Source organism: Cricetulus griseus, chromosome 5, assembly GCF_003668045.3.
Source record: "Cricetulus griseus strain 17A/GY chromosome 5, alternate assembly CriGri-PICRH-1.0, whole genome shotgun sequence".
Lineage (NCBI taxonomy): Eukaryota > Metazoa > Chordata > Mammalia > Rodentia > Cricetidae > Cricetulus > Cricetulus griseus.
In genome coordinates this window covers 147,037,504-147,059,643 of record NC_048598.1, presented here as the reverse complement: position 1 = coordinate 147,059,643, position 22,140 = coordinate 147,037,504, and the positions used below count along the sequence as shown (strand labels likewise).

At 43.1% G+C, this 22,140-nt stretch overlaps 1 protein-coding gene across 4 annotated transcripts in view; it reads left to right on the top strand.

Moving 5' to 3' along the window:
- Prorp (protein only RNase P catalytic subunit) overlaps positions 1 to 21,194 on the top strand; it is a 100,906-nt gene extending 79,712 nt beyond the window's left edge. For 3 of the 4 annotated variants that reach the window (XM_027419694.2, XM_027419692.2, XM_027419696.2), the window contains 3 exons: positions 15,185 to 15,333; positions 17,621 to 17,816; positions 20,947 to 21,194. In XM_027419694.2, coding sequence (XP_027275495.1) covers positions 15,185 to 15,333; positions 17,621 to 17,816; positions 20,947 to 21,096 — 495 coding nt within the window. In that variant the 3' untranslated portion in view covers positions 21,097 to 21,194. The other variant, XM_027419695.2, reaches the window with a different exon arrangement.
- Positions 21,195 to 22,140: the final 946 nt, after the last annotated feature.

Sequence of the window (22,140 nt, the reverse complement as noted above, 5' to 3'; positions counted from 1 at the left end):
AGGGATACATGAGATTGAATCAGTCTAAAAGAGTAACAGATCACATGCCCTTAATCCCAGCACTAGAGGAGTATAAAAGATGGAAGCAGGGACTTCAATATTCGGTAAGAGGCATTCATTCTCCAGCCATGTTGAGGAGACTTGGTGACTTGGTGAGGAGCTCATGTGTGAATCAGCCCTTTCAGACTGAGCTAGAGGTGAGAGCTAGTGGCCGGCTACTTTGCTTCCCTAATCTTCAGGCAAGTTTTAATAAATCATAAACAGTATTTCACCACAGTTAGTCTCTTTAGTCGGAAATTACCCAGAATCTACTTTTCTTTTCGAGTTGTATTTGAGGCAGAGTCTCAAGTAGCCTGGCCTTGGACTTCTGATCTTCCTGCCTCCACCTCCCAAGCACTGGAACACTGGGTGTGGCTCTCCAGGAGTTTTCTTAAGGGAGGGGATGAATGGAAAGTAAAATTGTTGACAGTTTCCATGTTTTCAAAAGTCTTTACTTAATTCTCATACATACATGTGGCTGAATATAGACCTAACTATTAGAAATATATATATATATATATATATATATATATATATATATATATATATTTAGAAATAAATTGTTCTTCAGAACTTTGAAGACAGTTCTTCAGGCTTCCAGTGTTATTCTTTTAACTTTTCATTTATTATTGGGGTGGGGGGTAATAGGCAGGAATGTGTCATGGCCACATGGAGATCAAGAACAACTTTAATTCAGTTCTCACCTGTCCTCTGAGATCTGGGATGGGACCTAGGTGGTCAGACCTGCTCAGCAGGCACCTCTACCCACTGAGCCATTGAACCAGCTCTTCCAGTGTTACTCTTAAAACATTTTCACTTCTAGCTTTCTTGTTGGTTTGGGGGCTTTTTTGGGGGGGGGGTTGGTTTTTCAAGACATGGTTTCTCTGTGTAAGAGCCCTGCTGTACTGGAACTTGTTCTGAAGACCAGGCTGGCCTCAAACTCAGAGATTCACCTGCCTCTGCCTCCCTAATGCTGGAATTATAGATGTGCACCTCCACCACCCACCTTCTTGTTTTTTGTTTTGCTTTGTTTTGTGTTTTTGTTTGGGGGGCCTAGTGTTTTTGTTTGTTTGTTTAACCAGTTAGTTTGGTTTGGGGAGATGGTTCAGTCCTGGAGATTGAACCTGGTACTTTGTACATATTAAGCAAGTCCTCTTACTACTGAGCTAAATCCCCAGTCCTTTCCTCTCTCTCTCTATTTTATAATTATGTGTATATGCATGGGTTTGTGCACAGCACAGGCAGCCAGAGGAATTGGATCCCCCTGGAGCTGGAGTTGCAGGCAATTGTAAACCACCAGATATGGGTGCTGAGAGCCAAACTCAGGTCCCCTGTGGAGGACGTGCTTCTAACCACCGAACAATCTCTCAGTCCCCACTCCCAGTTCTCACTTCCCGAGCCCAGCCTTCATCTTATTGTCTGTCTGGAACAGGGTCTCACTAAGTTACCCAGGCTGGCCTAGAACTCACTCCATAACCCAGGCAGACCTTGACCTTACAGTCCTCCTGCTCAGTCTCTTCCCTGGCTGAGATTACAGGCTTGTGTTGCTGGGCTCAGTCTATGATATCTGATCATTAATATGAGATCTGCTTTATTCCCACTGAAAGCTTCCATTCTTCCCCTGCCTCCTTGTTGAGTTGGCCGGCAACAGACATTTCACTCTGGAAAGTTTTTGTTTGGTGAGCTGATTGTTGGTGGTGCCATCTTTGAAATTCCGGCCCTTCTCCCCCAAACTGTTAGGCTTCTCCCTGCACCTCAACAACAGCAGTATAGATTTGACTGCCCAGTTCTTCATGAAGCCGCATGCCTCCAGCCAGTGTCACTTCTTTGCTTCCACTTCTTGAGTCTCTAGAGGAATTGTGTTGATCCTGAGCTACCTCCATGCAGATTTGACTTTACCACATCTGCAAGATAAGTTGTCCCTGTTCACCTACTTTCCAGTTTCCAAAATTAGGTTGCCTTTGTCTCCCAAGTCTTTGTGGATTCGTCATTTTAGAAAGTTTTTATTGTAGTTTTAAGGGAATTTCAGATGGGATTAAAATTATAGGCATGTTTGCCTTCTTAACCCGAAATTTTATGTTCTCCTGCTCTTATCCAGTATTGCCAGATTGAACAGAGGTGCCCAGCCCCAGGCAAAATAACTGGCTAAGAGGTGGAAGGGACAGAGAAAGGACTCTGATTCTTCTGGTTCTGAGTCATGCCTCTTACTGGCTGACACCAAGAAATTCTGAATAACAGACCAGACTTCTTTTCTCCCTGAGAAAGATGGAGCAGTGGAGCTTTTTAGAGAGGGCTTAGAAACTGTGTTTAGTCAACCTCTTGTGATCTATGTAGAGGTGGGGATCTCTCTGATCTTGGCACTGCCAGCACTCCCTTCTCCACACTGGACCTAACAAGAACAGACACAGATCTTTGATACCTCAGGGCTGGAGAGATGGCTCAGTGTATGAGCACTGACTGCTTTTCTAGAGGACCCAGGCTCAATTCCCATCATCCACATGGTGGGGTCACAACTGTGTATAACTACAGCCTCAGGAAATCTATACCTTCTCTGGCCTCCGTAGTCACTGCACACACATGGTGCAGACACATGCAAGCAAGATACCCATACACACAAAATAAAATGAAAGTATACTAGCACATACTTAAATCTAATAGCCTTTAAGTAGCTTCATGCATATCTGCTGCAGAGGCACTTAGGGTCATTTTTCTCCGAATGCCTCCATTTATTAAACAATAAACTCACCAGCTTTGTCCCACAGACTTGTTCTGAAATTCCTGTCTGTGGTACACAATCAAGATGCTAGATGAATCAGAGTAGAGGTTCTAAGAGGGACTTCAGGTGGCATAGGCCATGGTATTGAGTTGCATTTTATTTGTTTTGTTCTCTTTTTTTTGATCAATTTTTTTCTTTTTATTAAATGAAGGAGTTTAAAGCTGGGCATTGGTGACGTGCACCTTTAATCCCAGCACTCAGGAGGCAGAGGCAGAGGCAGGCGGATCTCTGTGAGTTTGAGACCAGCCTGGTCTACAGGGCAAGTTCCAGGACAGCCTCCAAAACAATACAGAGAAACCCTGTCTCAGAAAAAAAAAAAAAAAGAGGAGGAGTAGTTTAGGCTGTCTAAATTTACTGGGTTGGACAGTATTAATAACAGTTAACATTGCATAAGTTTCCACATGTTTTGTATCTACATGCATTATTTACAGCGGTACTCATGATAAACAAATATTTCCATTTCACCAACACTGTGTCAGAGGCAAAAAGAAGAAATTAGCTTTCTCATTTGATAGAGTTTGTACATCATGGAACCAGAATTTGGAACCAGGCTGGTACCAAAGCTGGTGTCTTCATAACTATTAAATAGTAGATACCAAATGGAAAAGTTGCTTTCATGTGTCTGTTCCATTTCACATACTATATAAGCTCCCCTGTTGGCATTCAATTGGAATAGTAACTGGAGAAATCTAAGGTCATTTTTATGTAGTCAGGTCTTGCATGTATTTTGAACAGGCCAAGACTGTTCAGATAGCACACTCGGTGGCCAATGTGTGCACCTCTGTGAGGCTTTGTAATTAGACAGGAGCTGTGTTGACTGGTGCAGCTGGAGAGGCTATACAGATTTTCAAACCTTCTCTTCTCATCATTGATTAATGTCCTATGAACCTCATGGTGTTCATGTGCTTTCCCAGAGTGAGAAAAGTATTCTCATATCTTGAATTGGACAGAGAACCTTGTGGAAAACTTTAAAAAAACATTTTAATTTTTTAATTTGTTAGTTTCCATTTGGGGGTTCTTGTTGCTGTTATTGTTTGGGTTTTGGTTGTTGTTGGTTTTTTTTTTTTTTTTTTTTTTTTTTTTTTTGAGATAGGATCTCACTATGTAGGCTGTCCTAGAATTCACAATGTAGACTAGTGAACTGGCCTTAGCAGCTCACAAAGCTCTGTCTGCCTCTGCCTCCAGATGCTGTGGTTAAGGCCTGCACCACTACATCTGGCCACTTATTTATTTTTATACATATGGGTGTGTGTATGCACACCACATGATGCCCTGGGGTTCTAGCTGGTTGTGAGCTGCCATGTAGATAGTAGGAATCGAACCCAGGTCCTCTGGTGGTGTGGACAGTGCTCCTAACCTCTGAGCAACTTCTCCAGCCCCTGTAGAAATCTGTATAGACCTTTTGGGGGTGAGATTTTGAATGCTTCAGAATAAATTAGCTCAATATTCCTAAACTTAGCTTTTAGTATTCAAACTACCTATTCTTTCTCTCGCAATACAGGTGACACAGACACCTTGTAGAGACACTAAAAAAACAAAGAATATGTATAAGTACTCAGAGAACAGTCACACTGAGTCAAAAACAAAATCTGTCTTCTAGACATCTCTGGGTCTCCTAGCTGGGGATCCACCCAGGCCAACAATTTGATCATTTTCTGAAAGGTTAGACTGTTGTGTGGGTGCTAGTGGCATCAGTGCAGACGGTGTTCAGGAAACACATCCCACACTGGACAGGATGTGCCCAAGGCGGGAATGGCATTTCTCTTCCTCAATAGAATTGTTTCATTAACTGAGGACAAGATGAGGTCATTGAAATCTCCCTAAAATACCAAAGACTGACAAACACAGGATATAGGATGAGTCTTAAAGCATCAGGGTCATCATGACGTCAGGATGAGGTAGTAGAATACAGTGTATATACATTCTCCGGAGTCATTTAGAGCTTTGCAATGTTGTTCTCTTTAAATTTGCACATAGAGATGGAGGTAGGACTCTGCTTCAGTTCAGCTTCACCCTCTCCCCTCTAACTGTCCCACCCAACCTACAAGCTCATGGAGTTTGCATACACCCACTGAAGGCTTCCCTCTTCAAGCTTGCCCCGGGTTCTGCTTCTCATCTTCCAACACTCCTGTTGTCGTTGAGTGCTAATCTCTCTTCCACGGAATATAAAGTTTGAAAAGTTTCAACAAAATAGAATTATTAACCTCCTTTTTTAAAAAAGCCATCCTCCTGCCTGCAAGCACCCTCTATCAGTGGGAAAACTGAGGCTAACGCAGCATCAGCTGGACAGCAATCAGGCAAATAAAAACATGATATGGGAGCCACAGTTTTAAAAGGTTTCCTGCACTTCGTTTACATGGTGATATTTTCAGCAGTGCACAGAAAAGACGCTGAACATTGCAGCATTTGAGAAGAGGAGTCATCGCTGCAAGCATTCACTTCCCAAAACTTAGCTCAGTAGAAAAACAAGGATCAAGACAGGGCTGTGGATAATCCACAGGAGGCAATAGGAGCACAGAAACAAGTGCTCCACATATTAGTTTCTTGTCTTCTCTGCTGTAAGCAATGTAGAGCATCAATTCCAAGCCTGTTTGTGGCCTTGTACTGCCTCGAGAGTTCTTCATTTTCCTGTCTCTGAAATTTCTAGTTTGTGAGAAATGGTTATCAAAATGAACAACGGCATGAGAAAGAATCTATTTACTTTTATTCTCTCATCTGACTAAATCTACCTATTTGAATAGAAACACCACCCACCCTGTCTGCCACTGCCCAGTGCCATTAGCCACAACCATAGGGTTGTCTGCAGTGAAGCATCCCATAGAAAATGGTCAAGCACTTCCTGGCTTTAGTCTCCCAAACAACTGGGTAACTGTTATTAGAAAATGGTATCCCTTTATGTTGGAAGTGTACATAGGCTGTTTTGTGGTTACTCTTAAGACCTCTGTTGTCTATGGTGCTTTGAATGTCTCCTTTTATAAATAACTAAGATGTTCTCCTTAACAGTGGGTTCTATTTAAAAGTAGTTTATTTCCTTTTACAGTTCAAGCTCTGAACTACAGTGTAAAGAAGAGGCAGGTCACAGACTACATCCTGTTAAATCTCCTTGGTGTGCACAGTCTCAGTGGTTTTATCTGGGAAAACAAGACCTTCAGAAAAAGGGGGTGTGGAGGAAGAAAGGACTTAGGTCTGTCAAATACATGATGTCTTAACCCTCAAACCTTCCACCCAATTATTAGTTTGCACTAATAACAGCTGCAGACCATTTTTGGTGAGACTAGTTTCCACTTAACCCAGCTTCCCATGACCCGTGAAGAGCTAGCTATTTATATGCCTCTGTTTCACACATGGAATAACAGTAGCAGAAACTACTAGGGAATGCTACTGATGCATTATCCAAGGGACACTGGACCCTGACAGGATAGGTCGGATTGGAGTATGCCTCCTAACTGAAACTGACACGAATTACAGTCTCCCTCACTGCCCTCTCCCTCACCACTAATTGATGAAGGAGAGAACTCTTAAGATGATGCCATCTAAGCTGGGTGTCGGTGGCGCACACCTTTAATCCCAGCACTTGGGAGGCAGAGGCAGAGGCAGAGGCAGAGGCAGGTGGATCTCTGTGAGTTCGAGGCCAGTCTGGTCTGCAGAGCAGGTTTCAGGACAGGCTCCAAAGCTATACAGAGAAAGCCTGTCTTCAAAACAAAACAAAAGATAATGTCATCATCTAGCATTAACACATGGCCTCCCTGCAGCTCTTCATCATAAAGCCACTAAAATGAGGTGACATTGCCAGGGAGAACTTTCCTGAGAGCCAAGTAATTTTAAGAAATTTTAGGACTGGAGAGATGGCTCAGCAGTTAGGAGCACTTGCCGCTCTTGCAATGGACCTGGGTTGTATTCCCAATACCCATGTGGCAGCTCACAATTGCCTTTAACTCCAATTACAGGGTATCCAAAACCCTCTTCTGGCTTCCACAGGCTTCTGCATGATTGTGGTGCACATAAACTCAAGCGTGCACCCACACATGCATAAACAAACAAACAAACAAATAAATACTGATGCTTCATTTGTAATTCCACCGGAAAGCACCTTTCACCAGATGGTAATGTGGACCCAGAAGCACACTGTCTTGTGACCACCTTCCTGGTGCCCTGTGTTCTTACACAGGGAGATGCCTGTTGCCTATAGGCATTGCTGGCCTCTAACCACACCTAGGTTTTATTGGATCCTGCTCTCTGTTTGTAGAGCTCTCTGTTCTCTGTTATCATAACTGCAGTCAGATAATAATTCCTATGCCCAGGCCACAGAGAAGAGCTATCAGGAGGAAGGACCACTTTTCTACACATATAACACACACATTATCAATCCATTGTAATGCTCACTCCATGTTAGTGCAAGAGGCGTTCTCTCCTTGTGTCTAGATTCTTTCTCAGGAACCTTCTTCCAACAAGTATTCACCTGTTGTCTTCAGCGTCTACCCTTGCTACTGGCCTTTTCTTATCAAAATATCCTAAAGTCACTTGTCTTTAAGGCAGTTGGGTGTGTGTGTGTGTGTGTGTGTGTGTGTGGGTGTGGGTGGGTGTGGGTGTGGGTGTGTGGGTGTCTGCGGACCTGCATGAGTGTGTGCATGTGTAGTTGGGTTTTGAAGTGGCTGCACCACTTGGTATGAATGAAGAGCAGAACTGATTGTTTGCTAAGCAAAACAGACTCTGCTTATATTACAGTATCTACACAAAGCAGTTTTGTGGTATTCCTCCCTTAGAGCCCTGCCCACTCCTGGGGGAGGGTCCTTCCTCACCTTTCCTTAAATCTGTATGTGCTGAAAATAAAACAATTTTACATGGGGTCTAGGGAAGCAATGGGATCGGTACTGTGTGCTGTGGACCATCAGATTGGTTTTATGCATTTGCAGGCCACATGGTGCCTCAGCAGCGCTGACACAGACCACTCCTGTTGACATGCCTTTCTGTGCTCTCTCTCTCTCTCTCTCTCTCTCTCTCTCTCTCTCTCTCTCTCTCTCTCTCCTCCTTCCCTCTCTCCCTCTCTCTCTCTCTTCTCTCTCTCTCTCTCTCTCTCTCTCTCTCTCTCTCTCCCACTCCTGCTCTCTCTTACTGTATTTTCCTACATTCCTCTGGTTGGAGCCTCTGCTTTCCTCCCTTTTAGGTCCTTGTCCTGTTCCGTGATAGCTCACCTTCTTTGTGATGGCTCCTCCCACTACAGTCCTCATTTTATCCCAAATTTAAAGCTTCATATTGGCTGCCTACTAGAACACCTCCTGCCAGGAATGTCAAAGGTTCCTCCTCTCTTGACCCTGCTTGGGAACCATCATCTATCCAGTGGTCCAGGTCTTGCTTCATTTGTCCTCTTTATTTCCCATCTCCAGTCAGTGACTGTTCAAAGCTCTGCTTTTCCAGTTCCGAAGGTGCCCTTCTCCATCTGTGCTGCCATGTGCCTCAGTTTCCTGCCTGGGTTGCTGCTAAAGCCTCCTAATAAGCCCCCATTCTGGTGCAGTCCAGAATCTCCACATCTCCAGGGCAGTCCGTGTTTTAAATCCTTCCATCTGCCTGACTGCTTTCAGGCAGGAAAAGACCCCCTGTGAATGTGCCCTGTGTATTAGGTGTTCTCCTTGTCATCTTCCTGAACCTCTGCCTGAGCTCAGTTTGACTCTTACATTTCCTCGAACTCAACACACTGCTGATCTTCTGAACATGCTGCTCCTTGTCCTTGGAAACCCCCTATCCTTGTCTGGGTAATTCATCTGGAGACTCAGCTGTGCTATCTGTCACTTGCTCTGTGGGAATATCCCTGACCATGTTGCTTTCCTTGAGTGTGACTGAAGTGACTTCCCCTGTACTCCCTCCTAGCAGTTACTACACTGTTAGTCACTTAGCAGCCATGTCTGTAAGGTTAGGAGATAATTGCCCTTAGATCTACATCCCCGACAGTTTTTGCCTAGGAACTTACTGAGCAGCTTCTCAGTGATGCTGATGAACAAACTGGTCTGTCCACCGTCAAGACCATGCTCTGAAACACACACACCTGCATACAGGCATGCCACAAAGTTAAATACTTTGCATCCAAACTGCTCTCTAGGGCTAGTCACCAATTGTTAGAAATCATATCAGGTTGGAGACTATACTTCCTGGCACCAGGGGGATAAAATCAGTAGTATCTGAATGTGGGAAATTCTGTAAGGACAGTCACTTTTGTTAGCTGCAAGAGAAGAGAGAAGTCAAGCCTGGTTACACAGGAGAATGTATGTAGCCCCAGCTCCTCTGAGACTAAGGCAGAAAGATTGCAATTCAAGTCCTGCCTAGGATAAATTCAAGGCCAGCGTAAGCAATGGGACCCTGTCTGGAGTGTTTGAAAAAGAGCCCTAGGTATAAATCTCAGTAGTACAGAACTTGCCTCATGCACAAGACCTAGGCTCAGTCCGTCCAGTACTGGGGGCCTCAGAGAGGTCAGGGAAAACAAACACTAGAGAAGAAAGTTACCAAGCAACTGCATATATGCAGCTTTTTCTTTTATCCTAATTTTTATTTTGTTTTGAGGCAGAGTCTTCAAACAGGCTAGAGTAGTTTCAAACTCACCTTGTAGCACAGGATAGCCTCAAATTTGAGAGCCTCCTATTTCAGTCTCCCAAGTGCTGGGATTATAGGCTGTGCCACTATACCTTTTGAAATTCTTTTTTTTTTTTTTTTTTAACAAGGTAGCTCAGACTAGCCTAAAACTCAAGGTTTTTCTACCAGTGCTGGGGGTTACAAGTGGGTACTACATGCCTGGCTGAGTAATGAATATTATATGTGAACTGTACATTATTATCTTGCTGAGGATCTGATGTAATTTCCTGCAGATAACAGATCACAAAGGCTTTAAAATTTTTGAAAATCTCTAGTCCATACAGCTCCAGGAAGTAGAAGAAGAACCTGTAGAGAGGGGAGTAAAAAGAAGTTCAAAGAGGCCTGTAAGGTAGCTCAGTGGGGAAAGGCACTCACCACTAAGCCTGATTAGCTGCACTCAGTCCCTGGGACCCACATGATGAAAGAAAAAGCTCACTCCCACAAGTTGTCCCTGCATGTGTACACACACACACACACACACACACACACACACACACACACACATATGAACACATGCAAGCACATACTTTTTGTTGTTATTTAGAGACAGGGTTTCTCTGTGTAGCCCTGTGACCCACATGATGAAAGAAAAAGCTCACTCCCACAAGTTGTCCCTGCATGTGTACACACACACACACACACACATGAACACATGCAAGCACATACTTTTTGTTGTTATTTAGAGACAGGGTTTCTCTGTGTAGCCCTGTGTGTTTGGGAACTCACTCTGTAGATCAGGCTGGCCTCAAACTCAGAGATATCCTGCCTCTGTCTCGAAAGTGCTGGGATTAAAGGTGTGAGCCACCAATGCCCAGCTTAGTAAAATTATTTTTAAAGACATTAAAAGAACATGGACAGTAACTACATTGCTATTTAGGATACTCAGACATCTTGACCTTTGCCCTCCCCCACACACTCCCATTCCACCACCCCCCCTTTTCTATTCCTGAACTTCCCTGCTCACAGTTATTTCCAACATATGAAGCCCTGCCAAATTGTATTTCTGCCTACACTCAGAAACTATTTTTGATCAGTTTTATGCCCAAAGGAGGTATGTAATGTATGAATTTCTTTAAAAATCTAGTATCCATTTCTACAGGAGGTAAAACAAATCAAGATGGAAGCCAAGCTAGGAGATACTTACACTCAATACTGGCCTTCAGTTTGTTCTCACACTTCTGGTGCTCTAGAGGGTTATTTAGAGTCTTACAGACCATTGTGAAATAGTGAGGAACACAGAAAAACAAAAACCCAAAATCAGAAGTGAGTTCCTTTTAGTTAGCATAACTTTTGGGCTACTTTGTTTGTTTGTTTTGTTTTGGATTTTTTTGTTTTGTTTTTCAAGACAGGGTTTCTCTGTGTCACAGCTCTGGCTGTCCTGGAACTCACACTGTAGACCAGGCTGGCCTCAAATTCACAGAGATCTGCCTGGCTCTGCCTCCCGAGTGCTGGGACTAAAGGTGTGTGCCACCACCTCCCAGTCAGCTCTACCAACCTCTATGGGTTTTCTTGTTTTATTTTCGTTAGGGTTTTGTTTGCTTGGTTGGTTAGTTGGTTGGGTTTTGTTGCTGGTGGTGGTGGTGGTGGTTTTGAGACAGGGTCTCCCTGTTTAGCCATGGCTGGCATGGAACTTACAGAGACCCACTTGCCTCTGCCTCCCAGTGTGAGCCACCACACCCAGCTTGTATAGCCTTCTTAGCAGTCATTTTACTTACAGTGTGCATCAGGGTTCCACTGGTGTCGTCACCATCTACAATTCTCTGGGTAGACTGCCTCTTCAGGAGTCATTTGCCCAGAGAGAACAGGTATCTGTTGAGCTTTTAGTGTCGGCACACCTTGCCATTTCTAGATTGACAGCTTCTTCAGCTTCAAGTCTGGGACAGACGAGGCAGAAACCTCTAGTCAGGCACAGTGGTTCAAGTGTGTAATTCTAGACTAGGGAGGCAGAAGCAGGAGGAGTTCAAGGCCAGATTCAGCTAATAGCAAGTTTGAGGCTGACCTGAGCTACATGAGACCTTGTGTTTTGAATTTATTTGTGTGTGTTCACATATGAGTGCAGATACCTGGAGGCCAGAGGCTTGGGATCCCCTAGATCTGAAGTTACAGGTTGTTCATGAGCCACCTGACATGGGTGCTAGGAATCCAACTCAAGTCCTCAGGAAAAGCAGTGGGTGTTATATGCCTCTCCATATAACCTCTCCAGCCCCTCACAGCCTTCTTCTTTTTTTTTTAATTTTCTTTAGTAAATATACAAAATAATGGGTTTCTGTATGCATTTCTATACACGTATGTCATTTTACCTTGTTGATACTCATCCCCCACCCAACATTGCTCCTTTTTCATGACTCCTCCCACTATTCCCTTCCTCCCTAGATAGTCCCTGTCTACTTCTGTCACGTGTGTGTGCTATGTCCTTTCTCCCAGTCGTTCTAGGCTTTTGTCATATTGCCTCCTCCCCTTGCTAGCTATTATAATACAGCTAGTGCTATACTCAGCTATGTATAGTACTCAATTACTATATACAGCTATAACTCTAGTCCCAGGTTGATTTGATTTCATTTGGTTTTGAGACATGGTCTGTCTGTGCAGCCCAGGCTGGCCAGTAACTAGCAATACTCGTGTCTCGGTTTCTTGAGTACTTGGATTGCAGGCATATACCATGACGCCTGACTCAGTTTTATTTTTGATTGAGCATACAACTAAGTTAAATTTTCTTTTTCTTTGCTATTCTGGGTATGCCCATGACTTTTGAGCCAGCCTGCTCGTCCAGCTAGCAATTTATTGCAGAGGCTTTTCATAGCCAGACTGTCTAAACTTTCAGTTACCTTTATGCTATCCAGTCACCTTTAAAAAAACAAACAAGAAACTGTCTTTTCTCTTATTTTCATTGCTTTAAAAAATTGTTGATTAGAGATCTCTCCACCACAAGATGGCGCCCCAGAGTAGTTGAAGCTGTGGTTTTTCTCTTTTTCCTTATTAATTCCTACCTTACTGAACCTGGGGTATTTGTCCAAGTCAGGGTATTTCTGTGAAAACTCGGTTGTATTTTTCTTTAGACCATGTCTTCCTAGCTGCATGGAAAGTTGTGTTGTTGGACTGTGGTGCCGAGGACTTAACCACAGAGCTCATATTGCTCCACAGGTGTCCCACCACAGAGTCAACATGGATGGTCCTGTGTTATCTTTGCAACAGACTCTCCCTGAGTTGCTGGGGCTGGCTGGCCTGGAATGTGAGAACCGCCTGCCTCAGTGTCTGAAATACTGGGGGTTATAGGTGTGTAGCACCATTCTTGGCTTCAACATGTGCTTTAACATTTTATGGGAATTCTTAGGCAAATTTTTAAATTGTCATCCCTATTAATGGGTCCAATTTCCACTTTGAATCTATGTTCATAGAAAATAATCTGTAATTTCAGTACGGTTTTAAAGAAATGGAGGACCCAGGAGGTGCCAGTTCCTGGAACTTACACGGTGGAAAGGGAAAATCACCTCTTGCAAGTTGTCCTCTGTCTTTGCACACAAGCGTGCGTGCGCACGCACGCTCGTGCGCGCGCGCACGTGCACACACACACACACACACACACACACACACACACACACACACACACACACACAGAATAAGTACATTCTGAAGGAAAGGCACTTTTTAAATGTCTTTTGAGGTGTTTGAATTCATGAATCATAATTTTTCATTTATGATCATCATCATTGTTGCTGTTAGTTTAGTGATATGGAGTCTTTTGGTGTAGCCCACACTGGACTCACATAGTCCAGTCTGGACTCAAACTGCCTCAGTTGGCTGAGTGCTGGGGTTATAGGCAAGGACCAACATGCCTGGTTCCCAATGTTGGGCATATTCTTCAGCTAATCAAAATGTGTGTATTAACCATCAAATATGTGTACAGTCAGAACTTATATTTTCCTAGGCTTGATAGGCAAGTAAGAAAAATGTTGTTATTTTGCCTCACTAGAAACAGTGTCTTTAAATTTTTATACACTATGATCATGCCCATATGCTTTCCACATAAAAAAGGCTTGGAAATAACTATTGAATAAGCACAGAAGTCATTACCTAATTTGAAACAAAAAATATATTTTAAAACAATTTTTAAAGAATTATTATTATTGCTGGTCAGGGATTTGCCACAGCTCACATATAGAGGTCAGAAGGCAATTTTGTGGGGTTGGTTCTCTCCTTCCACCATTATGTGGGATCAGGGCATTGAACTAGGGTGGACAGGCTTGATGGTGAGTTTATTTACCCTCTGAGTCATCTGGTAGCCTACAGAAGGCTACATTTTACCAATTAAAAACTTTCAGTTAGGATTTCCACTCTAGTTATGGCATTTGTTTTGCTTGTATATTAACTCATCCAGTGGACAAGTATCTGCTTTCATTCTAGAACTGGTAGTTAGAGGGCAATAAAACCAACTGCTTTAAAATCACATTAGTAATAGAATAGGATGAACAAAAGCCCAGGGTAGACATCAAATATACAATATAGACAATAATGGAACTACTTTAGTCCAGATAGCTTTGGTACTTTCTTGTTTTGTTATGTTTGGTAGTTTTGTTTTAGACAGCTCAAATTGACCTCAAACTAACAATCCTCCTGCCTCAGACTTCATTGTGTTGGGATTATAGACAGGTGCTACCACATTCAGCTAAAATTTCAATCCCCAGAACCCACATCAGAGGCGGCAGATAGGACCAGCCCCGAGAAGTTGTACTCTGACTCCCACATGTCCAGTGGCAAATCCCACTCCAGTCATGATAATGAGAATTGTTTGTTTATTTGGTTTGGTTTTTCAAGACAGGCATAATGAGAATTCTTTTAATTGTTTAAATTAATGTTGGGCAGTGGTGGCACATGCCTTTAATCCTAGCACTTGGGAGGTAGAGGCATGCAAATCTCTGAGTTCAAGGCTAGCCTAGTCTACAGAATGAGTTCCAGGACAACCAGGGCTACACAGAGAAACCCTGTTTTGAAAAATCAAAACAGGCAAATTTGTGTGTGTGTGTGTGTGTGTGTGTGTGTGTGTGTGTGTGTGTGTGATATATGATATATATATATATATATATATATATATATATATTATTTTTTTTTTTTTTTGCTTCAAAATTGGGTTAGTAACTTCTGAGTCCCATCACTCTCAGGGAGCTCTAGAGGGTTCAGTTTTAAAACAACTTAATTAGTCTGTCTTTAGAAATCAACACCTAGAACCAGTATAGCATGAACTGGGCAGGGCTTAGGTACCATTTATAGTAGTTGGCCATGGTGGTGTATGCCTATAATCCCAGAGCTCACTAAGTGGAGGTGTGGGGGTCAAAATCATCCTTGACTTCATAGCTGGAAGCCAGCTTGTACTACTTGAGAGTTCTTGTTACACAAACAGCAACAAAGAATACATTAATTTATAATTTTTCTCAAGCTTTGAAAGATGGAAATTTTTTTTTAAAGATTTATTTATTTATTATGTTCTGTCTGCATGTATGCCAGCAGGCCAGAAGAGGTCACCCACCAGGTCTCATTATAGATGGTTGTGAGCTACCACGTGGTGCTGGGAATTGAACTCAGGACCTCTAGAAGAGCAGCCAGTGCTCTTAACCTCTGAGCCATCTCTCCAGTCCTGAAAGATAGAAAATTATTAAGAGCTGTTCTCTTCCTGCTCGGAACTTTGAGACTCACCAGCTAGCACAATCTGTCCGGTTATTTGAACTTTTTTTTGTTTGACTCCATGTTTTCTAGCTCCTGGATGTAGTGTCTCAACTAGCCCAGCAAAATCTACGACTGCTGGTCCTGGGCCGGAAGCACATGCTAACACCGAGTTCCCAGTGGAAAAAGGATGAGATGAAACAGGTGCAAGAGCAAGCGGACTGCTTTTTTGCTGATAATATGTAAGTATTGGAGGGGAATGGGTCAATTGGACTAAGTTTGAATCATCTACTTATTAGTTATCTATTCTGTCATGTAGAATGCTTGCCTATGTGTGTGTAATCTCATTTCAAACAAAAACAAAATAGGTTGGAGGTAGCTTACAAAAATATAGTGTCTACAATAGAGCAAACTTGCATAGACAAGAAAAGGAGGGGATAAGTCAGGAGTGAAGCTGGCATTTACAATAAACAACATACAGTCCTAAACTGATCACTGAGCAGACTCTCAACAAATCCGAACACAGTGTTTGTTCTCAGTGCCAACAACAAAGCCCCTTGCTCTTTTAGTCCTTACAGAAACAAGCCACCAGATAGCCTCACTGTAGCCAGTGATGAGTGCCGTTTGAAATGGGAGTGGTGGGAAGGATACCTCACCTCACAGTGCTCCTCCCTCACACAGGGGCAGCAGAGACCCCAACTCCCTGGCATAGGAATAAGCTGGACACTGGTAAAAGAAGAAGGCCAGCGTGGATGGGTTAGAACAGCGACCAGGAAGTAATCTTTGGGGGCTGGGGTGCAATTCAGTGGGTAGAAAACTTGCCTGGCATGCAGGAAGCTCTGAGTTCCATCCCCAGCCTCACATGAAACCAGTGGTGCTGGTATCACCTGTGATCTTAGCCCTGTGAGGTAGAAGCAGGAAGATCAGGAGTTCAAGAGCATCCTCTGCTATCCAGAGGCCATCCTGGGATATATGAGACCCTGTCTAGAAAAGGGGGAAAGAAAGGAGGGAAGGCAAGGGGGAAGGGAAGGAAAAGGAAAGACCATATTATAGAAGACCACACAAAGGGTCTGATTTATTCTTTTGTTTTGTTTTGTTTTGCTTTTGTTTTTTGAGACAGAGTTTCAATGTGTAGCTTTGGAGCCTGTCCTGACACTGGCTCTGTAGACCAGGCTGGCCTGGAACTCACAGAGATATGACTGCTTCTGCCTCCTGAGTGCTGGGATTAAAGGCATGCGCCACCACCGCCTGGCTGTATTTATTCTAATAGAGAGAAAATTGCTATTGAGCTATAGCTTCCCAGGAAGCCAAAGGAACATGGGAAACGCAATTAGTAACACAATGTGCAGTTCTCAAACAGAAAGCAGCAATACAGGAAGGTGACTGGCCTGGACCGCACGCACAAACCCTCAGTGTGCTCAGGTTTTCCTATTGCTTCTGCTGGCAAGCATTTATTTGCAACCTTGCCTGGCTGTCACTTTGCAATGTGTGTGTGCCTCAGCACTAAGTCTAGCACTCATTAGTTCAGAAGGGAGAACTTCAAGGTTTGTCAGGGTCCCGCAGAGAATTTAGTCTTAAAAGGGTAAAATGGCTCTTGATGCATGACGCAGGAGGCCAATTCCTCACTCAAATCACAAACCGAATCACTTGTTTAAGCTGAGAGGAGGCATTTCTGTTGCTTCAGAATCGAAAGACCTGATACTCTTGATGTTGTCCCTCCTGCAGAGTTGGTAAGCATTAGGAGTATTATTTCAGATCATACACCTGCCATTTCCCACCTGGCAAGGTATTTACTTCATGCATAATCTTCATGAGGTTGCTATGGGGGGTGAATGAGAGAAGAGTTGTGTTCATCACCATCGTCGTTATTTTTCTTATAGAAAATAAATCATGTGCTGTAGCCCAGAAGTCTCTTGGGAATTGGTCTTGCTGCCTACTTTGGGGCCTGTACTTTGGCCTGTACCTAACTGCAACTGCTGAAATTCTAAGCTCTGTTATAAAGATTGACTCACTAGTTTCCTGTGTCTCAGGATTTAAATATTTATGCTTTTAATGTTAACTTATATTCTCCATTAATGTACCAAACAAACCTTTTCGAACATAAAACAGAGAACAGTGTAGTGAGTCTGTGTAATCCCTCATGTAAACGTGACCCTGCTCTAACAATCTGCTCATCTGCTTCCATATAAAACTTCTATCCTATGGGTTTTTAAGCTCTTCTTCCATATAAAACTCCTGTGGGTTTTTAGGGTTTTTGTTTTTGTTTTTTGATAAAGTAACAACTCTACCCCAAGCTGACCTGAAAGTTTTTTTTAAGTCCTAGGCATTAGCAGTCCCTTCCCATCAGCTTTCCATTGTGTTTTAGATAGTATCACCAACTAAGGACTCCAGGTGCTTTATGTGGATCAAGCAGATCACTTCTGTCAAGAGTCATTGGCACCTCCAAGGAACGTCATGAGTAAATGGGTGGAGGGAAAGCCCTCTGCCCCCTGCCTTTTCTAACTATGCTCCTCCTCCTGTCTGCTGCAGATCGAAGGATGATCCATTCCTGCTCTACGCCACCCTGAACTCAGGCAATCACTGCAAGTTTATCACGAAAGATCTGATGCGGGACCACAAGGCCTGCCTACCTGATGCGCATACCCGGCACCTCTTCTTTAAGTGGCAGCAGGGACATCAGCTGACAATCATGAATTGTCTTCAGAGATCAAAGCTGGCTTTCCAGGTATGGGGTCTGCTCTTAAGTGATGCTGACAGAGCCTTGTCTAAAGAAAGAGGGTGGCACAAGTTCTTAAAATGTTGAAATTTCTAAATACTTCATTTTTGTTTTAGTTTGGTAGTTAGTTAGCTCCTAGAAACAGCATCTGTCAGAGCAAAAGTATTCCTAGGCCAGCCCCAAATTGATTGACAGATTAAAATACCTGGAGTATTGAGTGACTGTGCCTGAAGCAGTGCCGTCATCTATACTTAGACACTCTGTGTTTCCATCTTCCTGTTTACTTGAAAGACAACTGTCAGGAGTCAGCTCTCTTTCTGCCATGTTCACCCCAAATTTGGCACCAAGCACTTTCACCCCATGAGCCATCTCTCCAGACCTAGTTTATTTTATTTAAAGTCAGGGGCTCATTGACACAAAAGCACAACTCTTATCTCCAAGAGAATAAAGACATAGTTTATTTGGAGGCCAAATATGAATGACCATGGCCCAAGAACAAAGACTTAATTATCTCAGATTTTGTTTTAATATGGTAACAGTTTTATCATAACAGAGCAAAACAAAGAAAATCAGAAATCAAGACACTTCAAATACTTCAGTAGAAACATCAGGGAGGGGTAGGTTACAGAAAGCAGGGGCACTTCAGCTGTTATTTTTGTTTGGTGGAAGCTAGGGGGTCTGTTTGTACATTCTGTGACAAAGAAGTTAGGTAGCATTCAGAGGACGGTGACCAAGAGGGTTGAAGATGGCCCAGGAGAATCTGGCCCTGGACTTGTAACATTCCAAACTTTCTACATCATTGACTTTGGATGAGCCTTTGTAGTTAAGGCATCTTTCAAGGCATCTTGCTCACGGTCTGTTTATGTAGCCCTGCCATGTAGACCAGGCTGGCCTGAAATGTCAGTCATCCTATCTCCGCTTCCCAAGTCATCACAGGTCTACACCCCCATGCCCTTTGATTCTAGTGTAGACGCCCATAGCATAGGGATGCCTCTGATATTAAAACAAAGGAAGAAAATCCAAAGGAGAATTATTTCAGGAAGATATAGTGGCCTGTACACTGGGGAGGGGAGGTAAGATTTTGGTCCAGTATACCAAGCTTCATCTAGGAAGCGGAAATAAGTCTAAGAAATCCATTGTACAATGTGCTGTGACTATAATTAATAACAGTTTATTGTATTCCGTGTGTGTGTGTGTGTGTGTGTGTGTGTGTGTGTGTGTGTGTGTGTGTGTGTATGTGGTATTAGAGACTGAACTCAAAGCCTTGCATATATTAGGCAAGTCCTCTACCACTGAACTGCATCCCCAGCCCAGTTTTTACTTTTTATTTTGCAACAGGCTAGCTTTGAACACACTGTACACAAATAGATCTTGACTTTACAATCCTCCTACTTTATTTGCCAGGCCCAGCTAATAATATATTGTATTCTTTTTTTCATTTTTAATTATGTGTCTGTGTGGGTGTGTGAATATCAGTGCTGGTGCCCAAGGAGGCAAGAAGGTATTGGATCCCTGGAACAGGTGTTACGGGCAGTTGTGAGCCACCCAATGTGGGTCCTGGTAAACAAATTCTGGTCCTCTGCTGGATCAGTACCACTGTGCCATCTCTAGCACATGTGTTACATTCCTGAAGACTACTAAGAGAGTAGATTCTAGGTGTGAAAAATAAAAAATTGGTAACTCACATTAAATAGCTTGAGTAGCCATTCCACAATGTAGTATATTTCAAAACATATTATACACAGTACTATAAATAAGTTTATTATTATTGTTGTTACTTTCAGATAGGGTTTTTCTGTGTAACCTTGGAGCCTGTCTTGGAACTAACTCTGTAGACCAGGCTGGCCTCAAACCCACAGAGATCCACCTGCCTCTGCCTCTCAAGTGCCGGGATTAAAGGTATACGCCACCGCCATCCAGTTAAGTTTATTAATTTTAAAAATAAACTAAAATGCAAAGCAAATGTTTAGCAAAGAGTACCCTGTGACATCACAGCAATTAATAAATAAGCAAAATCAGGACTTTATTAAGGGAAATGATCCAAAGCAACTGACCCAGTTTCCTCAGAAGCAACAAAAAAAAGGAAAAATGCAAGTTCAGTGAAAATAGAGATGGGAAGGGAAGCTCTAGATAAAAGGATAATTATGAGTAGTCCAGTCCCTCAGAAAGCAATAGCCCTATTTTACTTCCCATTTAACAAAGAAACTAAAAATATATGTATAATGTGTAGTAATGGGGGAATGTGAACAGTAGAGATTTGATGAGGTGAGGAATTGTTGATGAGTCTGATGTATGTATGCATGTGTACATATATTATTTAATACATGCATGCATATATGTATTTTAATCAAACAAGCTCTCACCATGTATCCCTGTCTGGCCTGAAACTCTCAAAGAGTCCAGGCTGGCCTCATAACCCTCCTGGCTCAGCCTCCTGGGCTGGGATTCCTGGGTTCTCTGGCACCATTCCTGTCTGATGTCTGTGCTGGGGAAAGGCTAGTAATAACGTTGATCTTAGAATTACAAAATAAAATACCACTTTTTAGAAGTACACATCTAAGATTCACTTCAAGGTAATCTTGAGAGAGCTATTTTTCTACTTTCAATATTTGATTTTTCTCTTCTCACAATTTAACAATCCTATAACTTGTAAATATGACACTCCTATAGAGAGTCCTTAACCTTATAATGAAACTCCCCTTTTACATTATTTTTGTTTATTGTTGTGGGGTCTGGAGAGACGGCTGAATGGTTAGTGCTTGCTGAGTTTTCATCCCTGTGCCCACATTATAAGCTGAGTATGTTCTTGCGCATGCCAGTAGCCTCAGGAGTAGTGTGCGGGGTAGAGATAGACTTGTTTACACGGAAGAGATAGACTTGTTTACACTTGCTAGCTGCCAACCTAACACACACACACACACACACACCAAAAACAAAACAAAAAAACCAGGAGCTCTCCATTCAGGAAGAGCGCCTGCCTCAATGGAATAATGTGGAAAGTGGTAGAAGCAAGGAAGGTAGGAAGGAAGGAAGGAAGGAAGGAAGGAAGGAAGGAAGGAAGGAAGGAAGGAAGGAAGGAAATCCAGTGTTGACAGGGCACCTTTGTTGTTCTCACTGTTGGCTCTCTTTAACCCATCAGCATACTTTCAGCTATGACACAGTGGTGCAGACAACTGGCGATTCCTGGCACATACCTTATGATGAAGACCAGGTGCAGAGATCTTCTTATGAAGTGCCAACCAAATGGCTGTGCCTCCAGCGGAAGACGAAGACATCTGCTCCATGCTGAATTGGTACTGCACGTCTCCTGGCTGGTAGCAGAGCCCTTATATCCATGCTAACTTCAGGCGTGACCTCTGTCTTGCAAATAAAAAGATCTTAGTAGCACGGTTTGGTTTAGTTGGTTTGCAGCAACAAATTGTTTTGGTTTTGTTTATGAGGCAGGCTCTTGTTTTGTAGCCCCCCCTAACCTCAGTCCTCCCACTTTAGTTCTTGAGTTCTGAGATTACAGAAACAGGCCACCACGCCTGCTGTATGCAGTACAGGAGATGGGACATGGACATGGGGTTTCATGTATGCAGGGCAAGCACTCTACCAGTTGAACTACATACAGCCCAAGCCCAGCAAAGTGGCTTTTGAGTTCAATGGAAAAAAAACACAACTAGCTGCACCCCCCACACCAACCCGTGTTTCTAGAGGTTTATGCAGAACGTGGGTCCTAGCACAGAACCTCAGTGCTGGTTCCTCCTGCCGGGCAGCTCTCTACACTTGCTCCAGCTGACTTGACCTTCCAGGGTTACCCATTAGTCCTTTTTTTTTTTAGTTCAAATTAGGAACAAGTTTGTTTCACCTGTCAATCCCTTATCCCTCTCCCTCCCCTCACCATCACCCCTTCTACCCCACCCCAACCTGCCCCCCACACCATCCACCCTCCACTCCCCAGGCAAAGTCCATCACATCATCTTGGGCTGGGCCTGGGCCCTTCCCCATGTGTCCAGGGTAGGAGTGCATCCCTTCACGTGGGATGGGCTCTCCCCATTAGTCCTTCTTTGTTTTAGAATATAATTATAAGCCTTTCCAAGCTGATTATGGTATGGTAATGATATGGTATTCCAAGATGATATCTCAAAAAAGTCCAAAAAAATTTTTTTACGAAGTTTTAGAAATAAAAACTGGCTTTCTAGGGGAAAAAAAAGAATAGGATTTTGAGCTGACAAAATGGCTGAGTGGATAAGGCACGTACTATCAAGTCTGATGAGCTGAGTTTGAACCTAGAACCCACAGGACAGAAGGAGAAATTAAACACATAAGTTGTCTTCTGACTTCTATGGAA